This window comes from Myotis davidii, unplaced genomic scaffold, assembly GCF_000327345.1.
Source record: "Myotis davidii unplaced genomic scaffold, ASM32734v1 scaffold149, whole genome shotgun sequence".
Classification (NCBI taxonomy): Eukaryota; Metazoa; Chordata; class Mammalia; order Chiroptera; family Vespertilionidae; genus Myotis; species Myotis davidii.
The window spans coordinates 1,625,539-1,641,216 of record NW_006352194.1 but is presented as its reverse complement, the minus strand read 5'-3'; the positions used below and the strand labels follow the sequence as shown (position 1 = coordinate 1,641,216).

Below are 15,678 nucleotides of genomic sequence, written 5' to 3'. Positions count from 1 at the left end.
CCGCCCGCCCGCCCACTGAACCCCTGGGAGTGACCAGACCTCAGGGAGGCGACCCAAGGGACTCTGGGGCGAGGTGGCCAGTGTGGCCTGGGGAAAGCAGCAGGAGGGAGAGAACTGGACCTGGGGAGCACTTCCGGCGCTCCGGAGAGCAGGGAGATGGAACATGGATTCTTCTCTCAACAAATTGAAGGGGTGGGGGGTGGGGGTCAGTGGGGAGGGCATGGCTGTGGCTGGAGGCAGAGGGATGGCCCAGTTGCCTTGCTTACCGTCCGGATGACCCGCAGGGAGGTCAGCGCCTCGTCATAGCCTCCCCAGTGTGACCAATCAGGGTATTCCCCCTCCTCCAGCAGATACTGGTGGCCCCGGAAGCCTTCCTTCTCATAGCCAACCCAGCTTGGGGGGGGCGGAGGCAGACAGACAGTCACAGGAGGCCCCTGGATGTGTAAGACAGCTGCCCCCACCCCCAGGCGCCCAGATCACTCCCCCCTCCCGGGGCAGAGGCCAGGGGGAGGATAAGGTAGAAGGAAGGGTCCTGGGTCCTCACCAGCCTCCAAGAACTCGCAGGGACCCCACAGAGGCCAGGCGCGGGCTGTGGCCGTCCTCCGGCTGCTGAAGGCTGTAGATGTCTCGGCTCACTTCCCAGCTCTGGCCTTGAAAGCCTGGGGCCTCATACACCACAGCCTGGGGAACGGGATGGTGGTGTCGTGTGGGGAGGGATCTGGACCCAAACACACCCAGCCAGCCCAGGAGGGCTCTGCCCAGCATCAGCCCCTAGCCAGGCCCTCCCACTCCCTCACGGAGCTCCGGGCCCTAACTCCCATCTCTTCTCTGACCTGGTTCTTACACATCAAAAGCCATTTCCCAGTGAATCCACCAGGTTCCGTCCTCCAAGCCCAGCTTGTGGCTCCCAGGACCCTCCTCTCCTGTCCTCCAGTTCAGGCCACAAAAGCCACCACACACATACACACAACCCACCCAAAGGCCCTTTTTGACCCAGAAACCCAGACTCTTACCTTGGGCTCCCCTGGCTTCTCCACTCTTGGGCAGCCCTGCAGAAGAGACAGAGCTGAGCCACCAGCCCAGAGGTGGGGGGAGGCAGATGGGGCTGGTGGCCTAAGATTTACTTGATCCTGAGGCTCCTAAAAATGGCCAACCCCCCACCTCTCCTCCAATCCCATTCCCAGTAGGAGCTCCCAGGCCCTGCCTCTTCCCTCAGACTGCAGGTCAAGGCCACTTGGGGCCACCTATTCCTTACCAAACTCAGGGGTTTCAAGGAGCCCACGCTGGGGTCTGATGTACCCCAGTCCTTGGAGGTGGGGTACTCTCCAGGCTCCAGGATGCAGGGAGTGTCTTCAAAGAAGGGTTTGGGGTACAGCAGCCACCTGGGGGAGGCAGAGAGGTGGCTGAACCCCAGATACCCAGGGATATAGGCTGGTGGATGGGAGGGAAGGTTTAGAGAGAAGAACGAAGTTTTGAGGGAGAGGCCTCTGTCAAGGGGACTCTGGAGGACACTTCAGGCCCCCATCATCTCGAGCAGTAGCCACTCCATCAGTGCCCCTTCCTCTGGCCTGGCCCTCCCTCACTTCACACAGCAGCTGGAGAGTTCCTTCTCATGCACAGATCTGCTTAAAGTTCCCCAGTTAATGTCCTGTTGGCCTCACAATACAATCTAGCCGCACAGAGGCCCTTCGGTCTGTCCCTCTGCCTTCCTCCTGGGCCTCACATCTCCCCGTTTGCTGCTTCCTCTGACCAGACTGAATTTTCAAAGCTGAGATCTCTCACCTCTGGGCCTTTGCAAGTGTTGTTCCCGTTTCTAGAGATACTCTTCCCCGGTTCATTCAATCAACAAATATTTAGGGGCCTCTATCCCATGCCAGGCTCTGCTTCAGGCAGGAAGGACTCTGAGCGAACTATACACGTATACACGCACAACCCCTGCCCTCAGGGACCTATTCTTCCGGGCCAACTCCTCCCAGCAAGGCATCCCCTCCTCCTGGAAGGCTTCCATGACTTCAGGCTGGTGCAGTGCTTTTCTGTGCTCCCACAGCTCCGTGCTCCCCCTCCTGGAACCCTGAACTGCCGCTATCTGCTTATTTCCCTGTCCCCACCAGTAGACTGAGCACTTCTTGAGGCCAGGAACTGTCTCCTTTTGCTTATGTGTCCCAGCACCCAGCACAGCGAATGATAAATGGAGGGATTCCAGAACAGCCCAGACTCACAGTCCTGCAGAGACAGTGGCAGATGCCACCTGCAGGGGCCTCTTCAGGCTATGGGGGTCCTCCAAGGACTGGGTTAGCTTCACTTGCTCCCCCTTGAGACCCTCCTCCGAGTACAGGCTGATCTCTGGGGTGATGTAGTCCTGCAGAAGAGGGGTGGAAGAATGAAGTGTAAAGCGCCACCCCTCAGAGACTACCCCCTTCTGTACCTGCTTCCCCAAGTCTGCGCAGCCGGGGTTCCGGGGGGCTTCTGGGAAAACTTTGTGACTGTCTCCCAGAAGCCAGGAGATAGACTGGGATGTATTCTTAAGGTTGACCAGACAACCCAAGACCAAAGCCCATGCTGGTCCCGCCCTGAACCTTGGGGATCTGAGACCAAAGTTCTCAGCAAGAGCCTGCCAAGTGCCATTGCCTTCCGCCTTCCCTCTGGTAACCCGGCTTCCAGCCGGTGGAGGGGTAGACGAGTTGGACAGCTGCTTCTGGGGGTCTAACTTTGACCATTCTTTTATGTACGATCCCTGCCTCTGTTCAGACCTGGAATACACTGAGTGTCCAATGCTGGATTAATCAAAGGAATCCGGGTCCACCTGACTTCAAAGCCCCTGTTTTTCTCTTGTACCTCATTACCTCCCACACAACGATGACTTTATTGTGAGAAGATCACAATAAACTGTCCACAAACATTTCTGTGTTTCTGGAGAGGCTTTGAAAACACCCCTCCTTTGCATGATTGGGCTACTGCCCTAGCTACGAATCATCAGCTCTCGTATTCTCTTACCAGGAGGGCTGCAACAGCTCTGGACTCAGAGTTATTCCTCCTCTCATTAAAAACGAAACGAAACAGCCCCGCGGGCGTGGCTCAGTGGGTGCGCATCGATCTATGAACCAGGAGGTCATGGTTCAATTCCCACTCAGGTCATGATCCCCAGTAGGAGGTGTGCAGGAGGCAGCCAATCAATGATTCTCTCTCATCATTGATGTTCCTCTCTCTCTCCTTCTCCCTTCCTCTCTGAAATCAATAAAAATATTTTTTAAAACAAAACACACATCTGATTGGCCCTGCTTTCTCTTCTGGTTCTCCCTAGCAGCCAAGATGATTTTGTCAAACTTAATTTTGGTAGTTTGTAGACTACCACTTTACAAATATGAAACTGTAATATTAACTATGCCTTTACAAACCACACCCCCCTCCCTCAAAATTCAGAAGCGCTCCTCAGCTGGAAATCACAGCCCTTCCTGGTCTTCCTGCCTCTGGGATCCCCATCCAGTCTCTTCTCCTGGCAGCCAGAGGAGTGTTTATAAACTGCTAATCTGATTATATGGTTTTCCTGCTTCGAACCCCACGCTGAGACCCTAGCCTGACCCTGAGTCCTGCAGGGCAGAGGTCAGTCTCCTCCAGCCTTCACTGCCTGGCCTGGTGGCTGGCACACAGCAGACATTATGAAGCATGCTTGGGCCAATGAATGAACAATCGTCCAAGGCACCTTGGGTCTTACTGTGGGACTAAGAGCCCTGGGCTTTGAGGGGAGGGGAGCACCCATATCCACCCCACCTGTTTCTGCTATTCTCACACTTCCTCAGGCTGCTTTCCCACGCTGGGGGTTGGCCTCTGCCTGCCCTGCCTCCCCAAGCCAGGCTAGACTCCCCAGTTGGCTCCAAGGTCTGGAATCTATAGGCGAGTCCATAATAAACCCCCTCTGCCCCCAACCCAGTACGAGTTGAAATCTCTGTCCCTGAGAGATTCCAACTCCCTCCTCACGGCCCGGGGCCCAGGGGGACAGGGCAACATCTGGCTCCCCACCCCAGCCCGCTCACCCGGACGACTCTCCTGAGGGAGCCGATGCCGTGGACACTCCACGCGGGCCCCGCGGCTCTGAGCTCCACATCTCCTTCAGGCAGGACCAGCTTCCGGCCCCGGAACTCTGGCTCTTCATACAGCACCCAGCTGTGGGCACAGAAACCCAGGGTCACTGGGCTGGAGAGGATGTACCCACAAGGCAGCACCTCTGGGTAGCTCAGGGGTGTTCTGCCAGGTTGGCTGGGCACCTCTCGCTGTGCTTACTGCCCCCGGTTCCCAGCACTCTGCACTCACCAGCCTCGGACCACTCTTATGGAGGCCACGTGGGCCCAGCTGGAGGCATCAGCAATGTCTTCCCAAACCTCCCTGCTGCTGCCTTGGCAGCCGGGCTCTGAGAAGAGGACCACCTGGACAAAACGCAGAGGGGGGTCCTCAGGCTCTGATTTGAGCTCCCGCCTCCTGCTGCCCTTCCCACACACTTGCCCTCCACCCCCTACCTTTCCTGGCCTGGTGTTCAGCTTGCCCTGGGTCTTCGATGCCGGGCTCTGGAAGGGAGGCAGTGATAAGAAGTCTCATAGGTTGCCTGCTTACTGCCTCCCACCACCTGCCATCCCAGGCATCCCACATCCTCCCTGTTAGCCTCCACCCGCACAGAGGACACCACACTTGTCCCAACCCACCCTGTCCAGGAGCTGGCCCCCTATCACTCCCCTTCTCCGGCTTCCAAGAGATTGGAGCCATTAAGGTCTTTGGAATCGACCGTGCAAACCTCTTCTGTTTGGACAGGGAAACCGAGGCCCAGAGAGACGTGGCTTGCACAGGATCACAACAAGCCATACCTCAGGCCCAACTTCTGCATCTGAAGACTCTGCCTCCCAGTACCATGGTCCTCATGCCATCCAAACCCTGGTGAGGCCTGGCACCCTCCCTGGCCACCCACGGCCTCACTCACCCAGCCCTCAGGGGGCCTGGCACACGGGGGCTTCTCTGGCGGCGACCTGTCACTGCAGAGCAGGGGCGGCTGTCCTGGCACCTTTCTGAGCCCTGGTGCCCCATGGGAAGGCAGAGCGGATAGTTTTGTGCCTAGTGATTCCGAGGTGGGGGCCTCCTTGGTGGCAGACACCCTACCCCCAAAGAAAAGACTGCCTTGAAGGCGGGAGGTGGGCCTCGTGCCCGCCTGCCGCTCTGGCCCTGGCTCCGGCTGGGAGCCCTTGGCATCTGTGACATGCTTCTTCATCATCTCCAGAGGCGAGTAAGAGGCCTGGGGGGGCCTGGCAGGGAGGAAGTCCCAGGAGGGCCCGGGCCCAGCTTTCTCCTGCCTGCGCTGGAGCTTCTCATCATCACTCAGGTAGGGGTTCTCTGGCTGCTCCTCCTCCTCCTCTTCATCCTCCTCCTCCTCCTCCTCCTCTTCCTCCTTTTCTTCCAGTGCTGGCACCTCCTGGGGGCTGGGTCCCAGCACCCAAGGCCTGGGCTGGTCCTCCTCGATCGGAGGCAGCGTGGCGTACATGGCCAGGTAGGAGGAGCGGGGGGCTCGTGGCAGCCGGTGGGTGCGGAGGATCTCGGGGGGCTCCATGCTCCGCAGGGTGTCCAGGAACATCTCCAGGTCAGCCGCCAGGACGAGCTCCTCCTCCTCCCTCGATGGCTCCGGGAGCATCTTGTCTTCAGTGGAGCCAGGGATAAGCCGGGACTCTTGGCTGGCCTCTGCTTCCATTGGCTCTGGGGCAGAGGGGCCTCCTGGGCTGGGGAGCACCTTGCCCACTGAGGAGGAGGGAGCAGGAAGAACAGCAGGACCCTCTACAACCTTTTTTTGGGTGGGAGATGAGACAGGGCTCCCTTTAGAGCCCTGGACAGCCTTATCCTCCTGGGGGGATGGGATAGCAGGAGCAATCAGGCCCTGAGCAGACTCTTCCTTGGTGAGGGAAGCGCCAAAGCTGCCTTCACTACCCTGGACAACCTCCTTTTGGGTGCTAGGCCCATCTTCCGGGCCCTGGACAACCTCGGTCGGTTTGGGGGATGCGGCAGCGGGAGCACTAGGAGCCTGCACAGCCTCTTTCTGGGTGGGGGAGGGGTCCGCAGGAACATCAGGGCCCTGCACCATGTCTTTCTGGGTGAGGGAGAAGATAGGGACATTTTCAGGGTCCTGAACAACCTTATTCCTTGGGGAAGATGGAGCAGAAAGATTGTCTGGGCTAGAGACAGCCTTTCTTCTTGTAGGGGATGGGGGTTCTCCAGGGACCGTAACAACCTCACTCCTTACCCTGGGCATGATGGTGGCAGCAGGGGTATCTGTGAGCTCTTCCGTTTTTACAGAGGGCAGGGCCTGGGGTCCCCTGGGATCCAGAGCAGGCTGGGCCCTGGGGTGAGTGGGCACCACAAGCTGCTCAGGAAGGTGGTCTAGGCCAGGGGAGGGGGTATGGATCTGGATTCTGGGAGAAGAGGGTACTAATGCCGGGCCCTGAGAGATTTGGAGAGGGAGCTGGGTGGGGTTGGAGGCTCCCTGCACCCTTGGGACCTTATGGGCCTTGGCACCCAGAGCTTGGCCCTGGTCTGGGTCTGGATGGGCTGCAGGGGCCTCTTGGTTCTGAGGTGGGTGAGCACCCTCAGGGATGCCTACAGGGGCCAGGGCAGATCTGCCTTTTGGCTCTGTTGTCCCCATCGCAGGCAGCTGCCCCAGGGCTGTGCCCTCTGTACTGCCCAGACCTGGACTCCTTGACACAGAAGCCATGGGCCTGGGAAGCCGGCTACTTAGCAGCTCCAGGGCCTGACTGCGGCTGGGCGAGCCCTCAGGCCTGGGGCCCACCACCACTGCCCGGACAGCATTGCGGCCCCTTGGCAGGGCCTCGCCCGGGAGCACGGGCTCCAAGGTCACAGAGCTGGTCACCCTTCGGGCCACATGCCCGCCTACCACCACAGTGGTCCGCACAGTGCGTGTCACCTGCCGCTCCTCACGGTTCACACATGGGTGGGGGCTCGGCTCACGGGGCCCCGGCAGGGGCACCAAGAGCTCCGTCCTGGCCATGGCTCCCAGGCGTGGTGGCTCAGTCCTAGAGTCTTGGGAGCTGCCATCACACTGGTCCACAGCCTCTTTCAGCCTCCTCACCAGCCTTTTCTCCTTGGGGGGTAGTGTGTACTTCTTGGAAAAGATGGGCCCATGGCTCTGGCAGCTCTTGGAACCAGCCCCAACCGGGGGGGCTTGATGATTCACAGTCTCTTCTCTCCTTGCAGCGAAGCCATTGACTTTCTCTCCACGGGGGCTGTACTCAAACATCTCCTCCTGGGGGGCTTCCATCTGGGCCTCGGACACCAGGGACACCTTGTGAAAGTGATGTCTCACCTCTTCCTTGGCAGGGGGCCGCTGTCGCCATGTCAGCCTGGCACTCACCACCCGGGCCTCGGCCCGAGCTGGGGGCCCACCTGCCTCCTCCATGCTGGGCCCCAGCAACCTGTCCTGAAGTGTCCTTGGCTCCCTGTGGCCCAGCTCCCTGCAGATGGTGCCAGGAAAAAGAGAGACAGGGTCAAGGGTATGCAGGTAGCTCCCTATAGTACAGATAACTACCTCTGCCAAGATCAGGGTGGGTACCCTCAGGCAAGTCATGTGACCTTTTGGACCTTTGTTTCTTCATCTGTAAAATGGGCATAATGCTCTCAGCCCTCTCCCCACTTTCAGGTGATCCCCTATAGCACCGTCCTTCCATGGGTGAAGCTGTGGCCTAAGCCTGGATGGCGAGAAAGGCATATGGTCTGACCCACTGGTCTATGGATGGGGCTGGGACTCTAGTCCTCCAGGAGCCCCAAACTGGAAAACCAGAAAGCTAGAAACTAGGCAATTATTCTGACCCTGTTCCTGCCATTATTAGGAAAGGAAAGGAGAGGGGAGGGGAGGGGAGGGAGGGGAGGGAAGACAGACTTTGGCCTTGAGCAGAGCTGGGCTTCCCCTGACTCTGCCACTCACTAGCTAGATCACCTGAGTGGCCACTCTTCCCCTTCAGGCATCAGGGCTCCAAGCCACAAAATCTATAATAAAAGTGTAATATGCTCATCAGACCAGACGTCCTTCCAGACGAAGCTGAGGTTGAGAGGGAGGCCCTGGTCCCGGGTGCCAGAGGGAAGCCGGTACCGGCAGCCGGGAGAAGGAAGGCCTCTTGCACGAATTTCATGCATTGGGCCTCTAGTGTTATAATAAGAGTATGTGCTTCATAGGGTTATTGTCAGGATAAAATAAGAGAGAAAGAACAAAAACTCATCTTATAAACTAAAATACTGGCTCACAAACTCCCGGGTGTCCCCTGGGGAAACTGTGAGCAAACACTAGCAGGTGTGCGTGTGTGTACTAGCACCAGCATGCGGCGTGACCTTCTGGGTACATCTGTGGGTCTTAGTGAAACTCCTCAGGACCCAGCACTTTGGACTTGCGTGCACTCTCCCTCAATGTTCTCCTCTATGAGTGTTTCCCCCATCATACAGATGAAGAAACCAAGGGTCAGAGGAAGGAGTGACTGGCCCAGGGTGATGCACCTGCAAAATTGCAAGCTGGGGTTTGAAGTCGTAGCTAAGCCCATGTCCAGGCATCTTCCCTCCTGGCCCTGAGGCCAAGGCTCTGAGCACATCCAGCTGTGCCTACGGTCCTCTCCCGGAGGGCACCTCTTACCTTCCCTCTTTTAAGGTCTTATTTCTTCTCTGAACCTCCTTGATCTCTGGGTCTCCATTACCTCCTTTATTAAATAGGGGGTGATTATAACAACTGTCTGAGGAGACTTCTAAGCTCCCTAGGAACTCTCTGGTGAACCTTTTTAATAGTGACAGCAACAACAACAGCCATCTGTTGAGGGCTTACTCTGTGCCAAACACCTTGCTAACTCCTTTATGTCCACTGCCCTATGGAATCCTCAAAAGAACTCCATGCACTTGATAACTCCTACAGAGTACGGTATTAATAAATTATGAACAAACATTCCCGTTTAGCAGATGAGGGCAGGGGGAACGTTCATGAGGGTTAAGAAACTTGCCCAGAGTTACACAGTAGCAGAGGCAAGTCTTGAATGCCAGCCCTGGGTGCTTAATCACCATACAAAACTCCCTTATGTATTTACCTGGCCAATTGAGATGCAATGGTTTGGAAATGTGCTTTTAAAGGGGGTTACAGCAGGCCTGGAGGGGCCATCCAGCCTCTACTCTGACTTCCAAGTCACGCTGACCAGGGCAGCTGACCTGGGCAATCCTATTCTCAGGCTCCAAGGACCAGTGAAGTCAACCCATTCATCCCCAGCCTCAGGCCCAACCTGTCTTCAGGTCCGCTCCTCCCCTTCACGAGGCAGACCACTATAAACGAAGTTAAGGCCAGAAATGGACCCATGCCCCCAGTTTCCCTCCCCCATCTCTATCTTCCTCTCTACTAAACTGGTGGAACCTAGAACTTTGACCCTGCCCTGTGGCCCTGGCAGTGACTCAGGTTTTATGAGGGGCAGAGATGAAAGGGACTGAGGCCTAGGGAAGCCTGGCCTGACTCAGGGACCGCTGGCAGCTATGACAGCATGTGGCCTGGCCCGAGACAGGGTCTGAGTGGCCCCAGAAAAGCCTTGTGTATGGGAAAGGCGGTGGGCTGAGATGGAGTCCCAATCCTTTCCCCAGGCAGAAGTCCTGGGAGCAGGACACAATCAGACACCTTAGGCCCTGGATTCCTAGCCCTTCACTGAGGCCCTGACCCTCTCCCCCGTTCTCACTAAGGAGCCCCCTTTCTTCTAACAGAACCCCTGTCCTTGCTGGGATTTCCCCCACATGGAGCTTCATCCCCTCACTTCCCCTGAGTCTCCTCTTTGTTTCTGAAAAACAATAATAGCAACTGCTATTTGCTGGGATTCCCTGTCCCTAATGGCATTAATAGTAAGGGGCAAAGCCAGGGTTCTAAGTCATTTATTTGTTCATTCACTCATTCACTTATTCATTCATTCAATGCTAATTGTGCTAGGGGATGCCCTAGTCCAGTGATGGCGAACCTATGACACGCGTGTCAGAGGTGACACGAAAAACCCTAACTTAACGCTGGTGCCATGTCACATATAGAAATTTGTTGATATTTGCAACCATAGTAAAACAAAGACATATTTTTGATATTTATTTTATATATTTAAATGCCATTTAACAAATAAAAATCAACCAAAAAAATGAGGAACTCACTTTTTTGGTTGATTTTTCTTTGTTAAATGGCATTTAAATATATAAAATAAATATCAAAAATATAAGTCTCTGTTTTACTATGGTTGCAAAGATAAAAAAATTTCTATATGTGACACGGCACCAGAGTTCAGTTAGGGTTTTTCAAAATGCTGGCACGCCGAGCTCTAAAGGTTCGCCATCACTGCCCTAGTCCCTGATTCCGTTCATCCAAAGCCAACTTTCCCATGAAGAGTCCAGGGAGTCCAGGGGTCAACAAATTAGCATAAAAGCAGGAACCACATTTGGAAGGCCCCATTGGCTTTGGCAAAGCAACAGGAAATCCGCTTCACAGGAAGCCATTGATAGTCAAATTAGATATTGTCAGTGACCTCCCCATAATCAGAATGCAATGCCTCTCTCGCCCCAGCCCAGCCCCTGGACAACACCCCTGATAGACACTCATTCCACAAGCATGCGGTCATTCGCTTCTGCCTGCACACCTCTAGGGATAGGGAGGTCACCATCTGACAGTTGACCTGACCAATCCCTGGACAGTCAGGACTGCTAGAATGTTCCTCACACTATGCTGGAATCTGCCTGCATGTAGCTCCCCTTTTTGTCCATGCTTTGAAGACACACCCCAAGGACCCAGGCCAGCAGAAGTGCCCGTTCCCTCTCTTCTCCAGGGCCCCATCTCAGAAGTGAATTGGTTGGCAGGGTAACCTGTGACCTCCACACAAGGTGTGGGGCTGAGAAGGGAGAGGCTGAGGAAGGGGCGGAGGGGAGTGTGGGAAAGAGCCTTGTCTAACCCAACAAGTCCTGGATTCTCCCCGCTTACCTGTCACCCCCAAACTAGGCCAAACCAGTCTACAGGCCCACATCCCACAGACACATGCTGCGTCACACCGGCACACACTGACACGCAGCCAGCCGCCGGCACAGACCCAGGGAGTAGCACAGGCACAAAAACACAGACACTTACCAGTATGTTGACTTACACAGTCAAACACACAGTCAGAGCTACAAACACTCAAGACACAGCAACACACCAGTCACAGACACGATGGCACGCACACATTCATAATGCACGCACACATTCATAATGCACGCACACATTCATAATGCACGCACACAGTCAATTCACAGCCTACAGTCAAACACAGACACACAACCTTGAATGCATAGGCATTCCCACTTGCAGTCCCAACTGTGTCTTGCCTCCCCACCCCTATATTTGCCAATCCTGCCCCAGAAACCCTGGGGACATAGGAGGAGGATGTCCCTGGAGGTCCGCTTCCTCTTCTCTAAGGGAACCCTAGCCTCCCGCCAGAGTCCGTCATTATCCACCTGGACCCGAAATAGCCGGGGAGTAGCAGGTACAGCCCCACTCCCCCAGCTAAACCTATTGCTTCTGTCCTCTCTCCAAGGCCTACTCCTCCACCCCTTCCCTCACTCGGCAGCCCTCTCCCCCGCTGGGTCACCGAGCAGATCTGAGCCAGCCACGCTCCCACATCTCCCTCATCCTTGTCGCAGGACCAGTTACCTGCCTCCCATCCAGAGGCCTGGACATCCCGGCACAATGCCGCCAGATCTATCTCCACAGGGTCAGAGAAAACCCTGGAGTCCGCACAGCAACCACACTCAACCTTCCCTTGTCTGCACAGGGCCAACGAGGCCTCTGTGAGAGGCAGGATAGAGAAATGATTAGAGCACAGGCACCGCATTCAAATTCAGGCCCCTCACTTTCTAGTGGACTTTGAGCAAGTGATAGAACCTCTCTGAGCCTTAGTTTCCTATTGTAATCAGGGCATGGGGGTGTGGAGCAGGAATAGTCCTACTCCATGGGGCTGTCGTGAGGATGAAACAGGATTATACTTAGAAAACAAACCATAAATGACAGCCGCCACCACATGAGGAACTTCTCAGAGCCCTGTGTGAGGCCCAGTGCCCCAGGGCCATATTCACCCCTTCTCAGGTGAGTTTTAGGGAACCCACTCTTTCACCTCTGAGCCCACCAAGCAGATTTGGGAGAATCATTTCAAAACACATAAAAATCGAGGCTTGGGAATCTCAGTTGCCCGTTCCTGTGGCCGCTGACACAGAGCCTGGTAGGTAATTATTGCTGCAACTGAGGTGTTATTAATAAGCATCCCTGCTATTTTGGCAGCCCATCTCTCTGGAGTTCAAAGCATGATCCTGTAACTACCTCATCTCCAGCTACCAAATCTACTGGACAACTCAGGGACCAGAGAGGTTAAGCAATTTGCCCCAGGACACCCAGCACCTTGGCTAGTGCCTATTCCCAGGTGGGTTCTGTGGTCGCCTGAACAGAAGCAGGGAGTGGTGGGTGTTGCTGAGGGGAAGGTGACCCCTCTCCCAGCCTCTTCATGAAGGATCTCCCACTCCTCAGATGGACGGGGGAGGAGAGCAGCAGTGGGTTCAGGAGGTAGGCTGTGGGTGAGGGGAGGGAGAGGAAGGCAAGGTGAGTGGGGAGGAGATGGCAGTGTCAGCTCATGCTCGGAGCTGAATTAATGGGCCTGGAGTTGAAGAAGTCTGGAGGTGAGGCAGAGACCCCAGAAAGGGCAGCCAGGCTAGTTTTTCCTCCCACGGCCGCCCCACATGGGGACAGACCTGTACTCACCGTGTGTGTTGGGACCCAGGTGACCAGTGGGCCTGGATCTTCTGCTGCTGGGCCGTGCTCTTCTGATGCCGTGGGGATCTTAGCCGGGGCTCCTGGGGCGGGTCAGTTGGGCACCCCGTGATGGGGCGGGGCCCCTGGGGAGGATCCAGCCAGGCCCTGAATTCCTCAGGGCAGAAGGGGTGAAGAGCTGGTTGGGCCGGTTTGGGCTCCCCACCCTCCTCCCCAGGTGTCAGCCCACGCCCCTGCAGGATGACAGTGATGTGGTAGCGGGTCTTCCTGGCAGAGGTTTGCTCCGGTAGGACCTGGGCTGGCTCTGGCAGTGCTGGCCCTGGGGTGGCAGGCTTGCCCTTTGCTCCTTCTGCCTTGGGAAAGGATGCTGGGCGGGGCGGCATGTCTTCCATGGTGCTGGGTGGCTCAGGATTCAGAGGGACCTCTGGGGCCAGGTATGGGGGTTGCAGGCAAGTGCAGTCTGGGGTTTCCTGTCCCAAATGCCCAGGCACTGGCACCGGGCATGAGGGGTGCCTGGCACCAGCGGGGTCTGCTGCCAGTGCGGGGCCCTCCAGCTCCATGGAGGGATAGTTGGCCATGTCAGAGGCGCTGCCCACAGCTGGCCTCTGGAGGCGCCCCAGGGGCTGAGCGAGCCCTCCTGAGCCGTGTCGTCGCTTCCAAAGCCAGGAACCTCGGCTCCCTTCCTGAAGGTCCCATTCTGAGCGGCTCTGGGCTTGGGTCTGAGGGAAAGCAGAGGCCCGGTGACAGCATCTTCCCCTGCCCTCCAGGCACCTCCTCACCCTGACTGCCCTCCTTGCACCGGAGAAGCAGAGCTGTCCTAAGGGGAGGCGGCCAGGGCCATGAGAGCTGGGCAAAGGGGCAGAGCTCCGGGAAGGCCCTTCCCCACTCAACTCACGCCTCCCATTCTACAGTGAGGAAAGAGATCCAGAGAAGACACCGCCGTGAATAAAGTCACACACGAGGGCCCAACTCTCAGGTCAGCTGCTGCTTCCCCAGCTGCCCTGGGGATTAGGGGCTCATGGGCATGCCTGCCTCAAGCACCCAGGCCCCTGCCTGCAGCCACCTCCCCAGGACCCTCCACCTGAGATCCCCAGGCACACCTGGGCATAGAGATGTACCTGGGACATGAGGGAGTCAGGGAAGAGGGTTCCCCTGAAAATGGGACACACCTGACCTGTGTCTGCTGTTTCCCCCTGGGGCCAAGTCTGGCTGTGGGGGTGAGGGGAAAGGGCCCAGGATCCCAGACCCATAAGGACACTGCCTCCTTTGTCCCCCCACCACCCCAAAACCCAGTTTTCAAGGAGGTATTTATGCTCTGACAACAGAGGAGCCAAGTCTGGGTCAAAATTCCTTCTAGCAGGGACCCTTGATCCCAAATGTCTCCATTTACTCATCTGTGAAATAGGTGCAGCCTTTCATTCACCAGGGGCTGAACACCTCAAGAGACAGAAGAGGACAATGATTCCTGTGGGGGCCTGGAGCGAGGCGACCCGGGCTTGAATCCTAGCTCTGCAATTCCTAGCTGCAATGCCTCTTGCATCTCAGTTTCCCCGTGTGTAAAATTGGCATGATAATAACAGTACCCGCTTCCTGGGAGTGCTCTGAAGATTTCATGAGATAATCTATGCAGAGCACCGGCACATAACGAGCACTCAATTACATGTGAGTAATCACTGATGGTAGTCAGGGCCACAGAGAGACACGCGGCTGCTTGAGCCAACTCCACGTGGAGGACACCCCGTGCTGCCCAATCCACGGCTCAGACGGGAAAACTGTGGCCAGAAGGTTAAGTCACTGGCCCAGCATCACCCCTGGGGGGCCCATGCCAGGAAGTGGGTTAAAAGGACAAAAGATGGGAGGGAGGGAGGTCAAGCTAAAGCAGGAAGTGTGGAAAAGGGGGTCCTGGGAACAGGAGGAGACCCTACATGCCTCCCTGGGGCCCGGCGTTGGGAAGCTCATGTTTCCTGAGCATCTAGACCCCATGCTGGATGTTCTACATCCATAATCTCATGTCTCACAGCAGCCCTGAGAGGCATTATTGTTCCCATTTTGCAGATGGAGAAACTGAGGTTCAGAGGTGAGGAGTGATCTGCCCTGGTTCACCCAGTGAATAAGTGACAAAGGGAGGATTAGAGAACTCCAGTTGCCTGACTTATGAGTGAAGGTTCTCAGGGCCTGCCCCTCCCCCACCAACCCCTTCCTGGCCTCCCCTTTGCCTTCTCTCCTACCTTGAGGCTGACATTGTTAGTGCTGCCCTGGCCTTGGGCCAGGTCAGGGCAACTCTGGCCACCCCAGGGCCTGAAAAGGAAGCACAGGGGGAAGGGAGTGAGGTGGCCTTCTCCTCTCCCACCCCAAGGCTTGACCCAGCGGCCTCTCTCACTTCTCTCAGAGCCCAAGCCTGGATGAGCTCCTGAAATCTGGGGAAAGGGGAAGCTTGTACAGCAGCCTCCTCTCTGCTCCCTTCCCCAACTGTCCACTCCACCCCCAGAGACAGAGAAAGAGGGCTGGGCTTGGAGAAAAGTGGGGACTAGGCCTGCATCAGGGCCAGAATACAGAAAAGCGACAGTGCCCCGTAATTCAAAAGCTCACCATTTGCTGAAGCACGCCCTATGCCAGGCTTAGCACTGGGTATTGTGCCTACATGATCTCCCTTAAGCCTCACAATAACCCTAAGAGCTGGATATTAGTGCCCCATTTTTCAGGTAAGGAAACAGAGCCCAGAGAGGTGAAGCCTAGAATCACATGACTAATGAGCCTTGGGAGTAAGACACTAGGACCATCCCACTCCGAAGGCTGGTTGGACATCACCACACGAATGGGGGGCAAGATGAGGATGTGCCTTGGCTGCTGGCTGCCTCCTC

At 56.4% G+C, this 15,678-nt stretch overlaps 2 protein-coding genes across 2 annotated transcripts in view; both read right to left on the bottom strand.

The window, feature by feature from the left end:
* The window catches only part of AIM1L (absent in melanoma 1-like), a 23,673-nt gene extending 10,761 nt beyond the window's left edge, over positions 1–12,912 (bottom strand). The window contains exons 1-10 of the mRNA XM_015557191.1: positions 12,809–12,912; positions 4,967–7,496; positions 4,512–4,559; positions 4,309–4,421; positions 4,032–4,161; positions 2,220–2,359; positions 1,256–1,382; positions 1,014–1,049; positions 545–681; positions 210–393 (exon numbers count right to left, since the gene is read on the bottom strand). Of these exons, the coding sequence (XP_015412677.1) occupies positions 210–393; positions 545–681; positions 1,014–1,049; positions 1,256–1,382; positions 2,220–2,359; positions 4,032–4,161; positions 4,309–4,421; positions 4,512–4,559; positions 4,967–7,441 (3,390 nt within the window). The 5' untranslated portion in view covers positions 7,442–7,496; positions 12,809–12,912. The remainder of the gene's footprint in view (positions 1–209; positions 394–544; positions 682–1,013; positions 1,050–1,255; positions 1,383–2,219; positions 2,360–4,031; positions 4,162–4,308; positions 4,422–4,511; positions 4,560–4,966; positions 7,497–12,808) is intronic.
* The window catches only part of ZNF683 (zinc finger protein 683), an 11,958-nt gene continuing 9,190 nt past the window's right edge, over positions 12,911–15,678 (bottom strand). Inside the window, 4 exon segments of the mRNA XM_015557190.1 lie at positions 12,911–12,942; positions 13,047–13,241; positions 13,338–13,536; positions 15,046–15,115. Coding sequence (XP_015412676.1) covers positions 12,911–12,942; positions 13,047–13,241; positions 13,338–13,536; positions 15,046–15,115 — 496 coding nt within the window.